The 21,522-nt window shown below is 36.0% G+C and overlaps 1 protein-coding gene across 1 annotated transcript; it reads right to left on the minus strand.

Moving 5' to 3' along the window:
* Nucleotides 1-2,613: 2,613 nt before the first annotated feature.
* ARL5B (ARF like GTPase 5B) lies at nt 2,614-20,896 on the minus strand. The gene is made up of 6 exons (XM_071735107.1): nt 20,599-20,896; nt 11,962-12,022; nt 10,562-10,709; nt 8,961-9,044; nt 7,169-7,320; nt 2,614-6,078 (listed from the first exon to the last, which is right to left on the minus strand). The coding sequence occupies exons 1-6, from the start codon at nt 20,642-20,644 to the stop codon at nt 6,030-6,032; spliced, it is 540 nt and encodes a 179-aa protein (XP_071591208.1). The 5' UTR covers nt 20,645-20,896; the 3' UTR covers nt 2,614-6,029.
* Between the last annotated feature and the right edge of the window lie 626 nt (nt 20,897-21,522).

A 21,522-nucleotide genomic window follows, 5' to 3' on the forward strand; every position in this document is an offset into this window, starting at 1 on the left:
AACGAAAGAATCACCTGCTTGGGAACCCTGAAGCTCTTAATCACCTAGGCAAGAAATTTCAAAGCAAAGTCATCTCAATAGAGATCTGCATAAAAAACCTTAATTTCTTGAAATGGAACAAAGTATTTGTTTGTATACCACAAACAGAAGGTTAGACACTACACCAACATTGCTGCTGAAAAAAACAAAACAAAACCAAGAGTCTCTCTCTAGATGTTATACTTTCAGAATTTGTTATTCTCAGAAAAGGAAAAAACAGGAAGATGACCCACTCCAAATTTAACAGAACAAAATTTTGACCAACTATGGCCAAGTCCTCTTTCCATTACTGTATGCAGTGAGTTTAAATAACGAAAGAATCACCTGCTTGGGAACCCTGAAGCTCTTAATCACCTAGGCAAGAAATTTCAAAGCAAAGTCATCTCAATAGAGATCTGCATAAAAAACCTTAATTTCTTGAAATGGAACAAAGTATTTGTTTGTATACCACAAACAGAAGGTTAGACACTACACCAACATTGCTGCTGAAAAAAACAAAACAAAACCAAGAGTCTCTCTCTAGATGTTATACTTTCAGAATTTGTTATTCTCAGAAAAGGAAAAAACAGGAAGATGACCCACTCCAAATTTAACAGAACAAAATTTTGACCAACTATGGCCAAGTCCTCTTTCCATTACTGTATGCAGTGAGTTTAAATAACGAAAGAATCACCTGCTTGGGAACCCTGAAGCTCTTAATCACCTAGGCAAGAAATTTCAAAGCAAAGTCATCTCAATAGAGATCTGCATAAAAAACCTTAATTTCTTGAAATGGAACAAAGTATTTGTTTGTATACCACAAACAGAAGGTTAGACACTACACCAACACTGCTGCTGAAAAAAACAAAACAAAACCAAGAGTCTCTCTCTAGATGTTATACTTTCAGAATTTGTTATTCTCAGAAAAGGAAAAAAAGGAAGATGACCTGCAACATAAGGACAGCAGTGCAGATTTCAGAACAAAAATCCCAGTGGTGAAGAGCAAGTTTTAAATTTGATACAGAACTTGCAAGGATTAAAATGAGGATACTGCTAGCACCTACAGGTATTGGAGGAAGCTGTGACGTGAAGCCTGAATATTAGTACAGCCTGCCTGGCTAAACTTCAGGAAATCTGTCCCCTTGTACCAAAGACTGTCATCCACGTTCTGTAGAACATGCATCTAGGGGACTCTTTAAATCCCAATGAAAAATGCCCAATTGATAATGGAGACAGACTGCTCAGGGAAAGAGGGCAGACATAAACACAGACTGAGAGAAGGTATTTACACTACATAAATAAATAAAAAAGTAATAAAAAGCAGAGAACAGTGAAATGAGAATAGATTTAGCAAGACAGCTGTATGAAGAAAATGCAACTTATGTGGTAAAACCTATAGTGCATGAAAACTTTTTTTTGGTGTTTTTTATTTTTTTTTGTACAGTGTTTCACATGCCTTTCTCAGAATTTATAGACAGGACAGAACAAGGCAACAATAACTCAGGGGGGAGTGGGGGAAAAAAAAAACAACAGACAAGGGCCGAAATTAGAGCCAGGATGGCAAGATAGTAAGGCACCATCAAGAAATCAAGATAGCTTGTTTCTTAATCCTGACCCTCAACAGTGAGTACAGAGACTAAGATAAGGTACACCCTTACTGCAACCTGCCAGCAACATTCTTGTGAGCAGTGAAAAAAGCCTTCAATACTTACTTGGGACCTCTCAAACACATTGAGTGTTGCACTTTTATAATTTATTTCATTAAGAAGTCAGATTCAGCCAAAAGGAGAGAACTTCTTTGCACATGAAAGCTGACACAATATAACTTTGTTTTTCTGTTAAAAAAGGTATGATATGTCAGATTCTACGCTGACATTTGTGTAGTCTTACACAAGTTCTGAACTACTCAAAATTCCATAATTTGTCTGTATGTATTTACAAATTTATCTCTTCGTTTAACATATGCTTATCATTTCCTTAACTTAGGAAACAAAAGCCTATAAGTATGTGAAATTATTGTTGTGGCTGTTTAAAACACGTTAAAAAGTATGATTTCTGGAAGGCAATTTTAAGTGTTACAGGTGTATTATGATGCAAGATGCATCACATCTAGGTAACAGCATGCAAATGTAAGCACATACTTATTGTGCCACTCCATCCCTTCTTTGAGATCTTCAAAACCCTTTTGTCCTGCGAAGTTTCTTGGAAAAAAAAAACGTAATGAAACAGGTAATTACCACACTGTGCAAAGACACTGAAAAAGTATCTACAATTTAAAGTCTATCCTTAAAAAAGTGTTGAACAGAAAAACAGGAATTCAACTGACTATACTTGCCTCATTTTCAGAACTCAACACAAATTACTCATCTGTCTGTAAATATTTGTCTGCAAGTCATGCTTTGCTCACAAGCTTGTTGTTTTGAAGTTTCTTTTTCCCTGCTTGTTTTATTGTTGTTTTTTGTTTGGGGTTTGTTGGTTGGGGTTTTTTGTTTTTTTACAAAAAACAAAGAACAAATGAAAGTACAGTTTCTTTTTCAGAGGTTTTTTTTTCTTATTTCTTATATTGATGTCTGTTACAGTATCCACATGGTGATATGACTACTACTTTGCACAAGTTTATTTTCAAAACTGGAAAAAATTCAAATTGCATGTTTTACAGGGAGCATTTCAGTTTACAATGAGCAAATGAATTTTTTAAAAATTCAGCATATGAGATTATAATTGATAACACTTTGATAACAAATTGATAACATTTGCAAATACATTACCTGTGAACTATAGGGTAAAGAAAGGGAAGAAAACTTTCCTTCTCAACCACAAATGACTCATTGTAATGTGCTAAATGGTACAAAAGGAAAGCCAAGTTTTTACAGTCTCAAAATATGCTTTTACTTAGTAAATAGTTTTCACTTCCTATATATTATGAAAGTAGATAAAAGTTAGCTGGACAAAAAAAGATACAGAAGATAGTACACTCACTAAGCCAGCTGATTTTTTTTCTAGTTCTTATGCAATAAGGCTTTATTTGGTCTTAAAATTATTAATATGGAGGGAAACATTAAAACTATCACAGGACCTACTTAGTAACAACTGTTAGCTTACAGACATATACACTAGGGAAGGACAAACTGTATTGTAAAACATAATTCCCTTTTAAATAAACTAAGCAAATTCTATTAAGCAAGAGAACTTATAAGTATGCATACACTACTTACAAAAAGCAGATCCTGCCAACCTGATCCAAGTGTGACAAAAATTGCTTTTAAGTGCAGGCTCACCAAGGCTGCTAACCAAATCAGAACTATGCCACTCAAAATATGGTGCACTACTTTAGCACAATGATTATGATTTTATAAATTAAACTATAGCATGTATATTGATTACTTTATTACAGTATTCTGCATCTTGACTAAAATGGTTTATTTAGGAGAAAACTCTTTGTGATATTTTACTTGAGAATGTTTTTAAAGGTTTTCTTACATCTAATTTCCTCTGAAAAGCTGATTAACTGTGTTCTTTGTCAACAGTATATTAAATGCAAAACATTTCTTTTTGAAGCACAAAAACTACTTGCGATTTTACATTGCAATTTACTACGTATAGACCAACAAGGATATTTCATACTTGGCACTGCAAAGAAATATGCAGTGTTCTAAAGCACCTGATTGTAAAAAACACTTTGATTAAAGTACTTTTTTAGGCTACAAAGGTGGCCAAAATTCCACACCAAGCATTAAAGAAAAAACAAACCAAAACACACAAAACTCACCAACAAATAACAAAAAACCCCAATGCAAAAATGCTGTGAACAAACCAGTAACACAAATGGAAAACTGTTGTAGAAAATTAAGTAGATATATGATAAAAATTGCAGCCATTTTCAAGAATGTTTCCTTTCATAAAGATACTCAAAGGTGTTAAGGAATTAAAATAGGACTTCCATTATTCTGATATTGCATGGACTACAATAGAACCATTTCCTTCTAGTTGAAGAAACATGTATTACTTCAGATAAGACTGAATTTAGTAACCAAACTATACATTTATGAATGTTTTTATCTGGAAGGTGTTAAATATTAAACAATGCAATAAAAGGGCTCTACATGTAGATAGTACTTTTTATAAACATTCAGGACTACATTCTGAATTACATAAAAATAAACCTGAAAATAGTAATTTCTGTTTGCAATTTAGATTCAAGTCATCAAACAAGAAACCTCAATCACAGTATTTTATTTTCATCACTTATAATTTGCTTGCCCAAGGACAAAACAAATCTTAGTCACACATTAGAATAGTTCTTAGCATGAATACTGGAGCAACGAGCTTTAGTTTCAGATTTTAAGTTTGTCTTGCATTTCTCTTTAAGCACTACTTTTTACTAATGGAAATTATTTTATGAGCATTTTGACTGGACTCTCTCCTAAATGTGACTTTTGCTAACCAGCATTAATATTATTATATTTAATTCATTCAACGAATTATTGATTCCATATATAGTCAAAGCCTTCTTTTTAACATACCAACAATTTTATTCATACTTTAAAATTTCATTAAGTTTTGTTCAAATAAAAATGGAATTGAATTGAAATTTCTGAAACTTAAAATTTTATTAATGAAAAATCAATATCCAATTGCTTGAATATCCAAACAATTTTTATCAAAACCATTTTGTCATTAAAGGCCTATGGTCAATTTGCAAAACTTTTCCAAAAACAGACTCTATGTGGCTTTTAGGTCTGCAAAAATAGGTTTTTTTGTCACTTGGTGGATGTCTTAGGGCATTTTTGGCATCTAATGTTCTCAATAATTTCATCCATAGCTTTAGATTCTATTCACCGATCAAACTTCATCCTCTTCAAACTCATTTAAGAGTTAATCTTTAAACACCTCTTTTTTCAAACAAAAGCTCTCTTCTTTTTCCATACCCATATCGTAAATTTCAGATTAATCTAACTTCTCTGCTCCTGCAAATAAGACTAAAACCAAAAATTAAGGCAAAATATGTGCAAATGAGTCTGAAAACCTATTTGATAGTAGGTAAATACATGTCAAGATTAGCTTCACTCTAAAGTCTATAGGCACAGCACCATGATTTTTTTCTGTTTATAAATCTGGCTTCCCTTTTGATTCTGCATTCATTTAGAGAACCTCACTCTCACTAAAAAGTGAAGAATGCTCATGAACACAGCATATAAAATTTTAACACATTACAGCAAGTCTACACTGCCTGCCATGATTCCAAATTTAATTACCAAGAGGTTTATTTTGAAAAAGGTGTTCAAGTTCTAAATTACTAAGCCAGCACTTAATTACAAAATTTTACTCACTGTACAGAGATGTATTTTCAAGTAAAAGAAAAAAAAAAAAAAAAAATTGTATCCCAGAACTACTTACCAGAGAATATGAGAATGAAGTAGATTTCTTTTAAGGCAGAAGTTCATTTATATACGAGATTAAATGCTACCACAATATTAACTATAACTAACTCATTCAGCATTTAAAAATTTGCATTCATAATTATTAATTCCCATGCTGGTTAGACCTCTACTGATATTCCAGAAAGCCCAGATGGAGATATAGTTATCCTTTAAGGCTAAAGCTATGCCAGAGCAAAGTCAACCTACTCACTACTTTTTCATTATTAAAGAAACTGTGCTCATTTATGTTAATAAGTTTTATAAACTATTTAGAAAGAAGAAGTATGAAATACTGACAACAACAAAACAGATTTTAAAAAGCTGTCATTGAAAGAGTCAGAATACATATTCAGAGGAATTTCAATACTTAAAAACAGGTTCACATATGTTCATCCAGTTGAAGATTAGTGTATTAAAAATGTTAAGAAAATACTTTGTGTTTCAGTTCAGCTGCACTTGATTCAAGCACAGTTTGAGCGTTGGCTGATATAAATTAAACATGGTCACTGCATCAGCAGCCAGAAGTACAGAAAAATGTACATGTTCACAGGATAAATAGAAGTCTCTTCTTTTGGGGAAAAAAAAAGGCAGCTATCTCACTCCAATACGGGAGGTCATCCACTCCAAGCCTTGGCATAATCTGGAAGACAAGAGATGTTGTATCAGTACTAGTTCTAGTCCAACATATTTTAAATATTTTCTACTAGTTTTTGTATTCAAATAGTCTACGTAAAATAAATAAAATCAGCTGGAATTTGGAAACTTGAACAGAGTAAATAGTGTTCTAAATTAAGTCTGCTTAAGGTTTTAGGCACAAAAATATGGTCAAGGATGCTATTTTATCGCCAGTTGGTACTACGTATTTTTTTTCCTTGTAAATCTAAAAGATACTATTCTTAACAGGCTAACTTGTAGGTATGTGGAACCAAGTAAGTTTTTTTTTCTTCAAGTTTCCCATGAAAGACTGCTGACTTAAAAGCTAGATTGTTACATACTAATAGTAGGAGACAAGAGGTACCCAGACAGAATTCGCAATGTCTCAAGAATTCCAAAATCTCACTACAAAATTAAGAGTAAGTTTATATTCACCACTAAAAATGCATGGGACCTAATCTTCTTCCTCATTAATTCTGCATCTGTATGTAAAATTTGTGCATTTCAGAAGACAGTCTTTCCTTTAATGTTCTAGGGATCTAGTTACCTAGTTTATGCCATCTATAAGCTTTACATTGTGAAAAATGTCATCACTTAGCTATCCAAGAGAGCTTGCTTCAGTCATATGGGGCTAATCTCCCTAGACTTCTGTCAGATCTTCTCAAGGAAGATTCAGCTCAGTGATCTAACTCTAGGATATTTTTTTTTTTTATTGCTTGGTCTCCCTACTATCACAGTATTCCAATTACTCATCTTTTTTAAATAAGAAAGCAGCAGCCTAGGATGGCCAATGTTTCTAAACCAAAGTTCATATTCATTAATTTCTACCTTCCTCCAAATGCCAAGTCATTTGAAGATCTAAGTTAGTACAAAAACTAAATAGCCAAAAGCAACACTGGCAAAACTGGTAGGAGCAAAGCAGAGTTAACTTTTAGAATGAAACATACAGAACAAAGACTCAATTAAAAAAAACAAACAACCCCAGCTTGTTTTCGCTAAACTAGAGAAGTGAATGCTACTTCTAAATCAGTATTCTCCTTTACCACCTACTACCAGACTAAGCAGTGAGCATTTACCCTTCTCCTGTCAAAGCACAACAGGACTGAATGTGCCAGGGGTGATCCTTTATGGAGCTCAGGGTGAGGTACGCAGATATCTCAGCAGCTGTCATGCAGCCTTTCATGTCCTGCTTGTTTGCAAAGATGAGAACTGCAGCCTTCCGTAAATCCTAGAAGTAATTTAGAGTATTCATAACAGTTATTACAATGAAATAAAAGGCTATTGTGTCAAGAGAAGTTCTTAAAAGAAATGTCTTCAAGCTAATCTACAATTACACAGCAGCATGGAGTTTTAACATTAAAACATTTATGCATTAAAACTAGCATATTGAAATTAGAACTACATTAAGACTAAAGAACCCAATTTAGTCAGAAGTGTTCTCCACCACAGAGAATCAAATTATAAAGCATTACACAACTACATTTTTGCAGCTGCAGTTCATACATTAAATAATTAATTTTTTGTTAAAATATTTCATAAAGCTCCAAACCATCTAGATAGCAGAATTATTACTGGATAAACAGTCCAAAATCCACATTAGGTACTATTCAAATAGAAAAGCCTGCTAAGACATCATTCCCTTGAAAATACTTCCAACTTCATTAAACAAGTTAAAAAAAGCTACTGAAGTTTTTATTTTATTGTTCAAAAAAGAAAGCTCTAATAATAATGCAGCAGCTTTAGTAAAAACCAAAACAAATTAAGAGTTGAATCCATATTTCACAGAGTGATCAGAAAGACTGGGATGTAAAGTTTTAGCAATGCAGAAGTGTAAAAAAAATGCAATGCTCAAGAAGCCGACATTTGTAATTAAAAATGTTCAACATATTTAAATATGTCTATTAAATTTTGAGACTATTTCTCCACCAAGAATAAACAACCCAGGTCATCAAGAATAAACAACCTACCGACTTGATGCACAATCATCTTCTAAAAAAAATCTCCTAAGATTTTTTAACACTCAAAACTGGAAAATTACATAAGAAAACTTCACAACAAAAAATTCACCTTCCCACCTTTTTGGTTGCGTATTTCCTCCTTACAACCAGACCCAAACCACATTAATATTAATTATAAAGTACACCAGTCACTTTTGAAAGGATGCAAATCTCAGAGAAATTAACTTTGCAGAATTACTTGCATTTTACTACATCATTTTACTTCAAAAACAAAGGAAAAAACTTACATTGAAAACTACACTAATTTAGCTGGAGAATGATCACGGAAGGTTTTAATGTACTCAAGATGATCCAATATAGATATTAATGTTGGAGGGTTTTGGTCCAATGTTGAACTCAATACAACACAGACTAATAAAACTTAAAAAAAACCAAAACCAAAAACAAACCAGAAAGAAACTGAACTGAAAATTTATCCATACTGTTAGGTGTGCGCCTTAATTTTAAGGAGTCCAATTATCAAAAAACAAGGACTGACTTGCTTACTTTCTAAAATTAAAAAAAAAATTAGAACAGTTCCTTGAAATTTTAAGCATTTAACTGAAAGAAGAGGTAAGAGTGGTGGAGAACAATAACACCCAGTTACATTAATATAAAGTTTAAAGTATTTTAAAGCTTAGTATTTGCAAAGTAAAGAGTGATTTGACTAGAATAAACCAAGCCCTACTAGATTACTTCATCATAATTTTCCCGTCCATTTATAATTTACATGGGCTTAAAACATGACCAACATGCATGAACACTTAGGCTCAGAAATTTTTTGTGACAGTATAATTTTTGCTAACATGGATAGCATGTAATGTTATTTGACTGTTCACAACAAAACTATTATCCCAACTCCCCACCATACCTCATGAGCCAGCATTCTATAAAGTTCTTCTCTTGTAATAGAAAGTCGCTCTCTATCAATGCTGTCAACAACAAGAATGATGAACTAAGGGGAAAAACAACAGTACAGTATGTAGGTACAGAGTATCAATTACAGAAAGCACATTTTCAAGAGACTACTAACACAGGTCTTCCTCATTCTCATGGCCATGCACTTGTGATTCCTGAGACACTGTTATGTCTGGTACATCAGGTCTCTCATAGGAACAAACTGTCACTGGAATAAAAATTACTACTTTTATTCCACTCTTTCTGCCCCTTCTTTTGTACATTCTATCTTACAGCCTTATACTAAAGGGGAGAAAGACACGGCATTATGTAATACATAATAACCAAGTAAATGTTTGTAGGCATTACACAATACTATAGATACATAAACATAATAGCTGTCCAGTGTTCAACACTTGCTCTGCTCAGAGTGTGATCCAAGCAGTACTAAAAGCATCACAGGTGGGAACAACTAGTAGGGAGAGCAAGCATAATCTGATAAAAATTATATGGATACTAAAAAAAAAACCCAAAACCCAAAACAAAAACAAAAACCCAAAAATTAAAAAAGTGCTACAGTTAACACATGCTGCACTGGAGAGGAAAACAAGGAAATCAAACTAATCTGAGATACCCTACCACTTTTCTTCCCAGATTTTATTACTTTTCCACCCTCTAGAAACTTTTATTTTAACTCTCTTGTTTGCCCCACCCCCAATACTTAACCATGCGAGCCCCCCCCTCTCCTCTCCCTTCTGTCTCCCCTCTCCCTCTCCTCCATCTGACAGTCTGCCTCAACATCCTTTCTGTAAGACTACAATCTTAGCCAGAATATAAAAAACCCAATATGTGTATCTCCACAAATTAAGAAACAGAAGATTCTCCATGGACACACGTCAAGAACTTATTGTACTAACTAATGTTGGCAGAAGTCTCTTCAAGTGTATGTGTCTTAGTTGTAGTCACAATTTTCTAGATAAAATGAAAGATAAGTTTAAAATACTAGAGTTGAAGGTTGAGATGTCACCACCAAGCTTTCAGTAAATAGTTTCTCACTATCTGGGATGGTTCACTCTAATCTAGTCCCCCTCTCTCAAAACAGGGCAGATAACCTCATTTTACAGGACCATGTCATATTTATATAATGAGTAATGCCTGCAAGGGATCTCTACTTTTAGTAGAAATAGTAAAAAATGAAATCTAAAATCTTTTACATTATTGTAAAAGTCTCAAAGTGAGGCCACGGAGCATTTATATGAACGCTTTGTTGATCATCTTTCAGCATCAAGAAGACTGGTATAAAAAATACAAACAACAAAACAACGAACAACCCAACCAGAAAGACAACTCTTTCTGAGTTCTACTCTAATCTTTCCAGAAATGGCAGCTTTACCAGTACCTCATCAGTACTACACAGTTAGACTTTACCTTATGGTAAAAGCCACAAGCTGATGAGCTTTAAAGTTTTTTATATATATAAAAAAAAAGCTGTTATAAAAAATCCACCAATATTCCTAATAATATAATTTAAAACTAATTTATTGAATTTGCAGCCTTAAAAGCAGCTCCTCCTACCTCTGTGTTTGAGTAATAGGTATTCCATGATGACCGTAATGATTCTTGTCCTCCAATATCCCACATTAAGAAATGAGTATTTTTCACCACTATTTCTTCTACATTGCTCCCTATGGTTGGAGAAGTATGAACCACTTCATTCATTAAGCTAAAAGAAACAATAGCACACAATAAAGACCAGTAAAATCCACAAGGCTTGTCCCAGCTCAATTATAACAAATTCTTGTTAGAAAAAGCAAGTATGTGCAACTGATCAAACAAGATTTAAAACCTAGAAATATTTGAAAAGCCTATAGATTTGAATTTTTATAAAAATAAATATTTAAAATCATTTCTTTAGTAAAAAGTTTAGTTCAGTCTGAATTTGGACTAAAATCCATGGCTGACAAGGTTATAGTGTGCTTTTGTAGTAGTCTGTAGACATTCTTAAAGACACCAGCAATGAAAAATAAGCACATAAAAAGTTTACAACAAATGGATAAGCATCTGTGTCTTAAGAGGCTTTTCTTTTTAAAGAACAGTAACAGATATTTAAAATGCACTTGTTTCAAAGAAGTTGCTAAAGATGCCAAAGAAAGGAAATGCTAAGCTGTGCAAAATATAAATCATAATTTTAACAGAGCACTTAATTAAGTAGTTCAGTATTAAAACAAATCTTAAAGGTCCATTTGTTTACACAGGTGAGTATTTTTCAGTTCTACCCTTAAGTTTTGTTACCTCAAAACTGCTAACAGGTGGTTTTGACAAAAATCCTCTGCTGCCTTCATATCCAAATATGTGGATAGTAATTTCACTGCACACTCCTCATTTTCCACAATTACAATAGTAATTATGTTCCTGCCAACATTCTTGAATTTATCACAGATATTCATGTTACGCTGGCAAGATTCAAGTGCAATTATGCTATCGAAAATGCTTAAGGTAGGACCCAGGAAAGATGAAATACTATTCTAAGGAATCCTCCACCACAAATTTCAGATGCTGGAATCAGGAAACATTTGGGAACATTTATAGATTTTTGCATAGTGGCTAGGATTTCCACTAATAAAAAAAAAAAAAGAAAAAAATCACTTCAGTGATTGATGACAGGATTATTTCTATCATTACAAATAAATATTAGCTTTGATGGCAAAAATTTGCAGTTCACTTGTATGAACAATTCTGTATATTTCTAGATGTAGAATTTTGTTACTCAATTTACAATTCAATTTTAAAACAATGCAGTTTCTTCACTTACCATGTAAATATTAGCTCTGTTTAGAACAGATAATACTATTAATGTACAAACTGATGTCTAGAACCCTAGAAATTCAACCAGGTCACAAAGTTGAATTGTCAATGATTAAACTGTTGGAAACACTAGAATGTAAACAGAAAATCAGAACACTTCATATACTTACAATTGGTAAAGAATAGTAGTCTTTCCAGCATTATCAAGTCCCACTATGATTACTTTGTGCTCTGCATATACATAGAAAAGACAACAACAAATTACTGGAAATGGCAATAATTACTATCATGGCTAATTACTTTCCCTTACTGAAGAAAGCAACTGATAGTTTGTCTTATTTCACTAGTTTACACAGAATACTGGTGACTTCTGCACAGGAAAAAAAAAATCACTAGAGTACTGGAAGTCTTCATGAAGGAATGGTTACTAACATGATTACTTCATTAAAATAAATACCTAGTTTTATTTTAAAAGTACAATGAAAAAACATAACTCACAGCAGTGTAGCATCTTAAGAAAATCACCAAACAGCCACAGATTGCACAAAATATTAGCTTAATAACATTCAAGGCTCAGTAAGAACCACTTGTTAAGAAATCATCATTTGTACAGTAAAAACTAAGAGGAAACTGTATTTTGAATCGATCACAAATTCCAAGGTGGCAATTTCTGTACTTAAAAAAAACAAACACAACCAACCAACCAAAACAAAACAAAAAACAAACAAAAAAACCCCAAAATAAAACAAAACAAAAAAATCCCAGAATGGTTCAAGTTGGAAAACACTTCCAGAGGTCATCTCATCCAACCTCTCTGCTCAGTCAGTGCCACCCAGAGCCAGTTGTCCAGGATTGTGTCCTGGTGGCTTTTGAGTATTTGCAAAAGGATGGAGATTCCAGCACCTCCCTGGGCAACCTGTGCCAGTGCTCAGTTACCCTTACAGTGATAAAGTTTTTCCTGATGTTCAGAGGAAGCCTCCCATGTTTCAAACTGCCCTCTTGTCCTGTCGCTGGGCACCACTGAGATGAGCCTGGCTCTGTCTACTTTGCACCTTCCTTTCAGAAATTTCTATACATTAATAAGATCCCTTCTGAGCCTTCTCTTCTTCAGGTTAAACGGCACTAATGCTCTCAGACTTTTCTTATGAGAGTTGCTCTAGTTAATCATCCTCTGGCACATCAGTGGGCTTGCACCATGTCCATGTTTCTCTTGTACTGAGAAGTCCAGAACTGGATACACTACCCCAGGCGAGGCCTCACCTGTGCTTAGCAGAAGAGAAATACCACGTCCCTTGGCCTGCTGAAAAGTCCAATTTACAGAAAAGTGATCTTCTAAATGCTGCAATATTATTTTTCCAGGCATAAACAAAACAAAACCAAAATCAAACAAAACAAAACAGAATTCAACAAAGCCAGAAGTTCCTTAAGTCTTCCTAGGCAAGCCTTCAAATAATTTTAAGCTGCCAGTAAATATAATGGTTAGAAGATACTGATGTGCTTACTGAGAGGAAAAAAAAGAAGCAAATCACTTGCGAGCAGAAAATGTACAAGACGACACTACAAGTAAAACTTGCATTAAAAATCTGAACAGACTTGATTTTTAAGAGGTAATATTTAAAAATCTAGGTCACTTATTCCAAAGCAAAACATGGTTCACAGCTTAAAGATTTCCTCTGCAATACGCATTAAATCTACAAGACTTATACCAAATTACTAGAAGGTCAGAAGATCGATCATAAATACCAAACTGGTGTGGTTTTTTGCCTGAAGGTAAACGGTTTAAGGAAGAATTAAAGTGTTTTAGTTTTTAAAAAGAAATCCAGGTATAAAATCCCAAGCTTTTTGATACTGAAAGTGGTTTTAATAAAACAATCTCTTGCTTGGGACTTTCAGTGTTGCAAGGCAATACAGCCCTAGTAAATGTTGAAATCCATTTTTCTGTATCATTTCCTCTACTGCTGCATCCTACCAAAATATCTGAAGAAAAGAACTTTTCCTGGCTTTAAATCCAGTAATACTTTTAGCCCCTTAAAGAGGCAGCATCAATAATTAATATCCTATCCCTATACATAAATGGCATCAAATCATCTCTGCTTTGAGCTCTAATACTATGACACACAGACTGTCCATCTCCTTCAAATTCAGTTAAAAAGGGCTTACAAAGTTCAAACAAAGAAATATTCTGTTGGTTTAAGAAAAGCCATATGGCCAACTGATGCATGAAAGATGATGACTCTACTTTCACTCTAAACTATTTTCAAGGAGGAAAGGAAAAGGAATGTAAATCAGGCATTTACATGCTCTTTACCACCTTCATATAAGAATATAGTGTTTTACTTAAGAATGAATGAAAAAAAAATTTTGGATGAAACAGTATTATTCTACTTAAAAGTGATGAAAACAAAAATCCCCATTGAGGTGACTGAAGCCACTGAAGTGTGAATGGTTCAACACTAATTGGGAAAAAAAATACATCTTAACTGTGTTACTCTGTAGTCAAATGGTATTTTATGCAGTAACTGAGTAAGCATAAACAAGAAATAGTCATCCGAGTGTTAATTAATGTTGATCTAGGGATGAAAATAATAAGATGAAAGGATCATTAACTCATAAATAGCAGTTATTAATGGCAGTTGCTTTCAGAAATGTCATCTATGGTAATGGAAAACTCTTCAATTACAAACATTCAGGAGATGAATTTCTGTCTAGTTTGGTTGATTACAGAATTTTTTAATTGTACATGTGTGGCATAGGAAAAATGTGAACTTAAAAACTGCCAAACTAAGAAGAAAATTTTAGCAAGATTCATATGTTTTTGCAAGAACAGTTAGTAGAAGATAGATGCTATGTTTAAGAGAAATGACAATTATAGAGCAAGCCGTAAGCAGTTATTTAGGCTTATCTGTGTTCTGTACTTGCAGACTAACCCACGTTTCTCCCTTTCACTGGCATTCAAGCTTGGTTTGGATTGTATTCATGCATATCTTTTCCAGTCCACCATGTTCTTGGCAAAGAAAAAAAAAATACATAACAGAGCTGCCAGAGGAGAAGAGCAGAGTCCTTATAAATCAGGTAGAAAGAGCAAAGAAGAGTAAGTAGAAAAAGTAAGCATATGCAAGTGGAAAAGTAAGGCAGTATCAGACTACTGTTGAAAAGAATTCTAAGAATTATTATATTGACTATTCCTGGCAGATAGTTTAAAAAAAACTTATTTATATTGTATTGTTAAAAAATATCCTGGCAGTCAAGTATTACAAAATTAAAATAAATTTTAAAATTACAAATAAAAAACTCTGAATCTTTTAATGATGAGCAAATCTGTTCCAACACACTTGAAAGCAGAAATGAATATTGGGAAGGGGACCAATACTTTTCAGGCTGTGAAAAACAAAACCTACATTTAGTTCCAAATAACAACAATCTTGGAGGCTTCAAGGCTGAAGACAGAATGCATATAGACGTTTGTTGAAGAGGAAGCAAGAGGACCAGCATTTTACTCAAGTTACAAAGCATTTCAATACAAGGATTCATTCTGCATGCTAAGAGCTGCCTTACAGCCTTCTTTTAAACATAAAAAACCCCTACTTAAATACATCTTTTCTTTCCAGAGTTGCAGGGAGAAAGTAGCCTTCAGTAGCCAGAGGAAGTAAAATCTATTTCGTTTTCCAGATAATGGTCTCTGATAACCTGACAGTACAATCTGGGAACTGTCAGCAAGCCTAAGTGAAGTTATCCCCGGAGTTACAGAAGTTCAACCACCTTGACTTAGACTTAGCATTAGTTTTTTCTTATGAGGTTTTTTTCACACATATATTTATTCAGAGTAACCTGGAAGACACCAAATGGTCATCCAAAGAAATTTAAAATACAGATTTGTGAACTTCTTTTAGCTATCAGACATACTGACAAAAAGGAATAAGGCATTGATAATTGTCAGGGTTGCTGACACTAATTTCTGGATTTTTCTTACAGCTTCATTAAGAGCAATCTTGATAGTACTTGATTTACCATTCCATCAGTAAGTTTTACTCAGCTTTGTATTAACATAGGCAATACATCAATTGCTACACTATTTATTCTACTACATGTTGCTTAGAAGACTGTGCCATCCCCTCACTTCAGGAAGGATATTGAGGTGCTGGAGCAGGTCCAGAGAAGAGCAATGAGGATCTGAGGGGATCCAGAACAAGTCCCCTGAGGAAGGGCTGAGGGAGCTGGGATTGTTCAGCCTGGAGAAGAGGAGGCTCCGGGGAGACCTCGTCACTCTCTACAACTCCCTGAAAGGAGGTTGGAGCCAGGGGAGGTGGGGGTCGGTCTTTTCTCCCAAGTAGCTACCAGTAAGACAAGAGTGCATGGACTTAAGCTCTTCCAGGGGAGGTTTAGGTTAGATATTAGGAAAAAATTCTTTACAGAGAGGGTGAGGGTATTGGAATGGGCTGCCCAGGGAGGTGGTGTACTCTCTGTCCTTGAAGGTTTTTAAACAGAGACTGATGTGGCCATGGTCTGGTAACCACATTGGTAGTGGATCAAGGGCTGGACTTCATGATCTCAGAGGTCCTTTCCAAGCTGGCTGATCTGTGTTTTGAGTACCAATTCACGGCTTAAAAAAGACTTTAAAAACGACCATTTTTTTAAACATACTTTTAAATTATTTTAAAAATTACTGTAAGTGCAATATGAACTTATGACACTTTACAATTAGACTTTAAATGGCTTCAGAGCACAACATTTAAAATGAAAACAATATCCAGGCAATACTTTTATTGGTTTCAAAAAAATAAGGAAAAATAATCAGGAAGCCATCAGCAAGAAAAAAGAAAAAAGTCTACTTATAAGAAAAACAACTGGCTTAGAAATAAAGTTCACATCATTCAACCACTACTTGATTAAGAGACAATATATACTGAGAGCTGAAAGACAGAAATACTTTTAATCCTTCCTACTTCAGGCTTTAAACCTCTGCACTGAAAAGGCATGAAGAGCAGAAAACAAGAGTAAATAAGGCCCTGGAACAGTCTTGACCACTGCAGCCACCACCACACAAACAAAATCAGGCACTGTTTAAAGACTACTGCCAAACTCAGACTGGAAATGAACCCTTCCAAACATATCCACAGAACTCAATAGATATTCCCTGATGGACTGTGCTCAGGGCAGAGACTGTTAGCCTTCCTCTCTTTCATTAGTCATTGACTCAGAGTAGCACAGGCATCACTCAGTTTCTTTAAAACTGCTGTGCACTTCAGCTGTTCTTGTTCCATAATCCCACGTAACACATTTGGACAGTAGAAGGTGCACTGCAATGGAAAAGCAAGTGCATTCTGCCAGGGAAGCAGGAAAAAGAGCTAAAGCTTTCCCCGTCTAAAAAGTTCCCATCTCAAGTCAAAGCCACACAATACTTATTTTAACCATTACATTTTTCACCAGGAGCCAGTCTGAGTATGCCAAAAATGGGCTAACCAGAACCATGATGGACTGAACCAACTGGAACAATTGCTGCAACACATACAGCAAGTTGAAGCATGAAAGACAAAGTCAACTCCCTGGCAGGAACACACAGGTGCCACTCAAGTCATAGAGCTAAAACAGATTAATGCAAATTGTAAGAAATGCTCTTGGAAGAGGTCAATTTCACATTAGTGAAGGGGCACTTATTTCTCTATATATTTAGAACCATAATAGGTCAAGCCTCTTGGCCTTCTTTCTAGTACCTTACCATTGGAAATCATTGTATCAGAATCAAATTGCAAAGTATCAAAGATGATACACAAATTCATAAAGTGTCATTCAGTCCTTTAGTAGGATCTAAAGTACCTAAACTTTTGCCACCAGGCAGACATTACTCTGAATGAACTTAATTTTTTGTACATTGCACAATAACACTGGACCCTGAGGCATTAAAAACACATAGGGCTTATCTAGGTGTGTTAGAAACATCTAAAATGTGAATTTTTCAGAAAGCTACCCATCTTCTTCCTGCAAGTTAATGGTATTAGCTCACCAGTAATTTTTCTTTAACCTTGTCCAGACATTACTGATTAAATACCTTTCAGATTCATCATTTTCAGGTAAATTATTCACATTTATGTAAATCATAACCACAGTACATAATTAATACTCGAGTGAAATGTCAACAATTTCCTGTTCTGTATCATCTTGTACTTATTCATACCTTTTCCCCTATGCTTGATGGAAGACAGATAGCATTTTCTAAATCTTTGCTTGATTTAACTTCTCATTTTGCTAGTATAAAGTGCTTCAGGGTATCAGCACAACTCAGACTACCTCCTGATGAACTGATGATATGCACCACAAACAGACTTTGTGTCTTTGTAATATCTCCTCTTCAGATAGTCAAAATAATTGTGTGAACTACTGTGCTAGTTGCCTCAACAAGCACCTTCATGGGACTGCCTATGAATTCTCCAAGAAATTGTCTACATTTGATAAAAATAGAAGAGCAACCAAAACAAACTCAGGAATTACTACACAGTATTAATATTGCTTAGAGGAAAATAGTCACATAATTTATAATAAGTGGGTAAAATAATTGTGGGTATAAACTGTAGGTATAATATTTATATAAATAAATAAGTGGGTAAAAAAATTGTTTGAAGATAATTTTCTAGGATGGGAAATGAATTTTGGCCATGAAAAGAAACTCACTTCATTCTCCACAGTCACAAGAGTACAAAAAAACTCCCAACAAACCCAGCCAAAAAGAACCAACAAAACAAGATCAGAACACACATCAGAAACTCTCATTGGGATGAAAACCAAATGGTAACTATTTCATGGTACTGACTCATTTATTTTAACTGTGATACGAATTTTCAATAACACTTAAAATGTATGAAGAATAATTTTCCTTCCAGAAATTAATACACCATAACAAAGATGTTTTCCATTAATGAAACTGAATCAATGTAATCTAGTGTCCTCATGCACAAATCAACAACAACAACAAAAAAATAGAAACCAAAACAAACTGTTTCTCTTCCTTTCTTCCTGAAAATAATTATCATAAGGTAACGTAAAGACAAACACTCGAAGTCACCAGAAATTATCTCCTTATCAGTTCTCTTCGTATAGATATCTCTTTAGAGTGGTTCTTGAAAGAAAAGGAATCACAGATCGCAGTATTTTATGAAAATCATGACAGCACTTAATTAGTTTTCCAAAGAACAGCTGGAAACTTGAATCTTATGAAATAGGTTTTCCAGTTCAGAGAAGTAAGACTCTTCAAATCAACAAAACCAACAACAAATCCAGAAGACTCTTTTAGAAGACTTCATGATGGATATAGTGGGATAGTATACACAGGGGAAAGATAAATGGAATGGATCTCTCTCCCACTCCCATCTCAGGACAAGCCAGCTTGATATATAGGAGTTAATATGTACACACACTGACACTTTGCTCTAGTATTTACAGAATTACAATGGGGTATGTGCACTAACAGTGACAAGACTATTAATGGGACACCAGGTGTACCTGCTTTCCAAAACTTGCAAAAGTGTGTGGGCAATGAAATGTTGCACAAAAAAAGTTTATATTTTTAGAAACTTTCAGGTAGGAATGAAGCGTGCATTTGGAAACCTGGCGAGAAAAGAGACACTAACATCGGTTTGCTTGCTCCAGATTCAGGGCAACAAGAAAAACAATATAAACAATTAATTTATTAACTTTTTTTTTTTTTTTTTTTTTTGCTAACCAAAGATGGATAAACAGATTTATTCAAATAAATAGATGAAATATAGTTTTCTATTTTTATATTAACTTCCTGAGCTAAAGGTAGTGCGGCCACAAGTTTTAAACTCTGTATGAGAGAGCATGAGTCATAAGGCAGAGGGTGGGAGGGAAGGGAAAGCTATCCCCTTATGACCTTTTTATCCTTGCCTTGAAAAGTGATTTTCTTGTGTCACCAATTGTAGTTAAACAGCATCTTTACAAGAAAAAAAACAAAACAAAAAAACCCCACAAAAGAAAAAAACCCCCACAAAAAACAAAAAAACCTACAAAAAACAAAAAACCACACAAAACAAAACAAAACACAAAAAACCCCACAAAACAAAAAAACCCACAAAACAAAAAAACCCACAAAACAAAAAAAAGCCCACAAAACAAAAAAAAGCCCCCCAAAAAAACCCACAAAAGAAAAAAACACAAAACAAAACCCAAACCAAAACAAAAAAACCCCCAAAACCCCTAAATAAACAAAAACAAAAGCCAAAACAAAACAAAAACCAAAACCAACCAACCCAACCAAACAAAAAAACAACCAGAAGCCCCAAACAGATCTTTACATCAACGGCCCCAACTTTAGTTTGGTGGGGTTTCCTTGACAGTAAAGGCAAAAATAACAGACTTTGATGTAAAAATGCAGGGAGTGCAAAATAAACATGGTCTTCATCTATCAAAGCTCCAGCCGCTGCAACGGTGAATGCACACGTCTGAGGCAGCAGCATTCAGAGCTCTACGGAACTCCGGAACACAGCGGCTGAAGGGCTGCCCGGGATAAACGAAGTGCTTGGGGAAAGGGGAGACGAAGGGACCACCTCGGTTAGAGAAACAAAGAGGCGCCGAGCATGAGGCGCTGGGGAACCAGAGCTCATGGCGCTGGACAAAGAAAAGCCCAACTTTCGCCTTAACGCGTCCTTTGGGGAAGCCCAGAGACCAGAACAGGCCTCCAGCCTCCGCCGCCTGCCCGCGGCCCCCTCAGCTCCACAGGCTCCACTCGCCCCCCCCTCATCCCCAGCCCGCTGCCCACACCACCTCCCCGCAGCCGACTCAGGCCCCGCGCCCACCTTGGTTACCGAAGAGACTCCACAGCTTGGCGAAAATCAGGCCCATGCCTGGCCTCGGCTTCCCACCGAGCTCCCGGGGCAGCCAGGGCTCGTCCAGCGGCACCTCTGGTGCTCCCTCCGGGGGGACAGAGCCCTCAGCAGCCCCGGGGCAGCGACCGGCAGGGGGCGGAGCGCGCGGGTCAGGCGCTGCCCCACACCGGCCAACGGCGCCAGAGGCCGCCCCAACGCCTGTATGGGCCGTCGCTCTACGTCACTCTACGCCACTCCCTGCATCATCACGTACGCCCACGGCGGGTGGGCCTCAGCGGGTTCAGACGGGAGCGGGCGGAGGAGGATGAAGGGGTGCGAGTAGCGCCTCTCCGTGCTGAGATGCGAGGTGTGCTCGGGCTTTTCTCTCAAGGCTTACGAAGGGCCAAGGCTTCTGGGATCGTGCACAGACGGGGAAGAGGCAGCTGGCCTGCAAGGGAGGCGAGTGCGCAGGGTATGCGCGTCTCCTGCTCAGAGTACAAGCAGCCCCGCCGCAGTGTTGGCCCCTGAAGTGGGAGCTGGCAGCGTTCTTTACTATTCACCGTAACGGTGTCGTTCAGCCGGGTGGCTGTGTCTGGCCCCGGCCGTCCTTACGGTTGGGAAGGGCTCGTGGTTACCAAAGCACTCAGGTCTTTCACGTATAGTAAAGCGTTTAAAAACAGCAGACTCGTTTCAGTGTCGTGCTGCAGGTTCTTGCATAGGTGCATCCTGCACGAGTACCCGGGATTTCTCACTCGACAGCACTTTGAGGGCTGGGGGGGCGGGAGTTGGAGGGCTCGAGGCCAGCTCCGCCTTGGCGAAGAAATCTGCAGACAGGGTGGAAATACAAAGCCCACTATCTTATTCCACTCAGCAGTACTTCAGCTTTGTCAAGCGGGGGAAAAAAAGGAAAAAAAA

The sequence above is a fragment of the Heliangelus exortis genome, chromosome 2 (genome assembly GCF_036169615.1).
Source record: "Heliangelus exortis chromosome 2, bHelExo1.hap1, whole genome shotgun sequence".
NCBI classification, from domain to species: Eukaryota; Metazoa; Chordata; class Aves; order Apodiformes; family Trochilidae; genus Heliangelus; species Heliangelus exortis.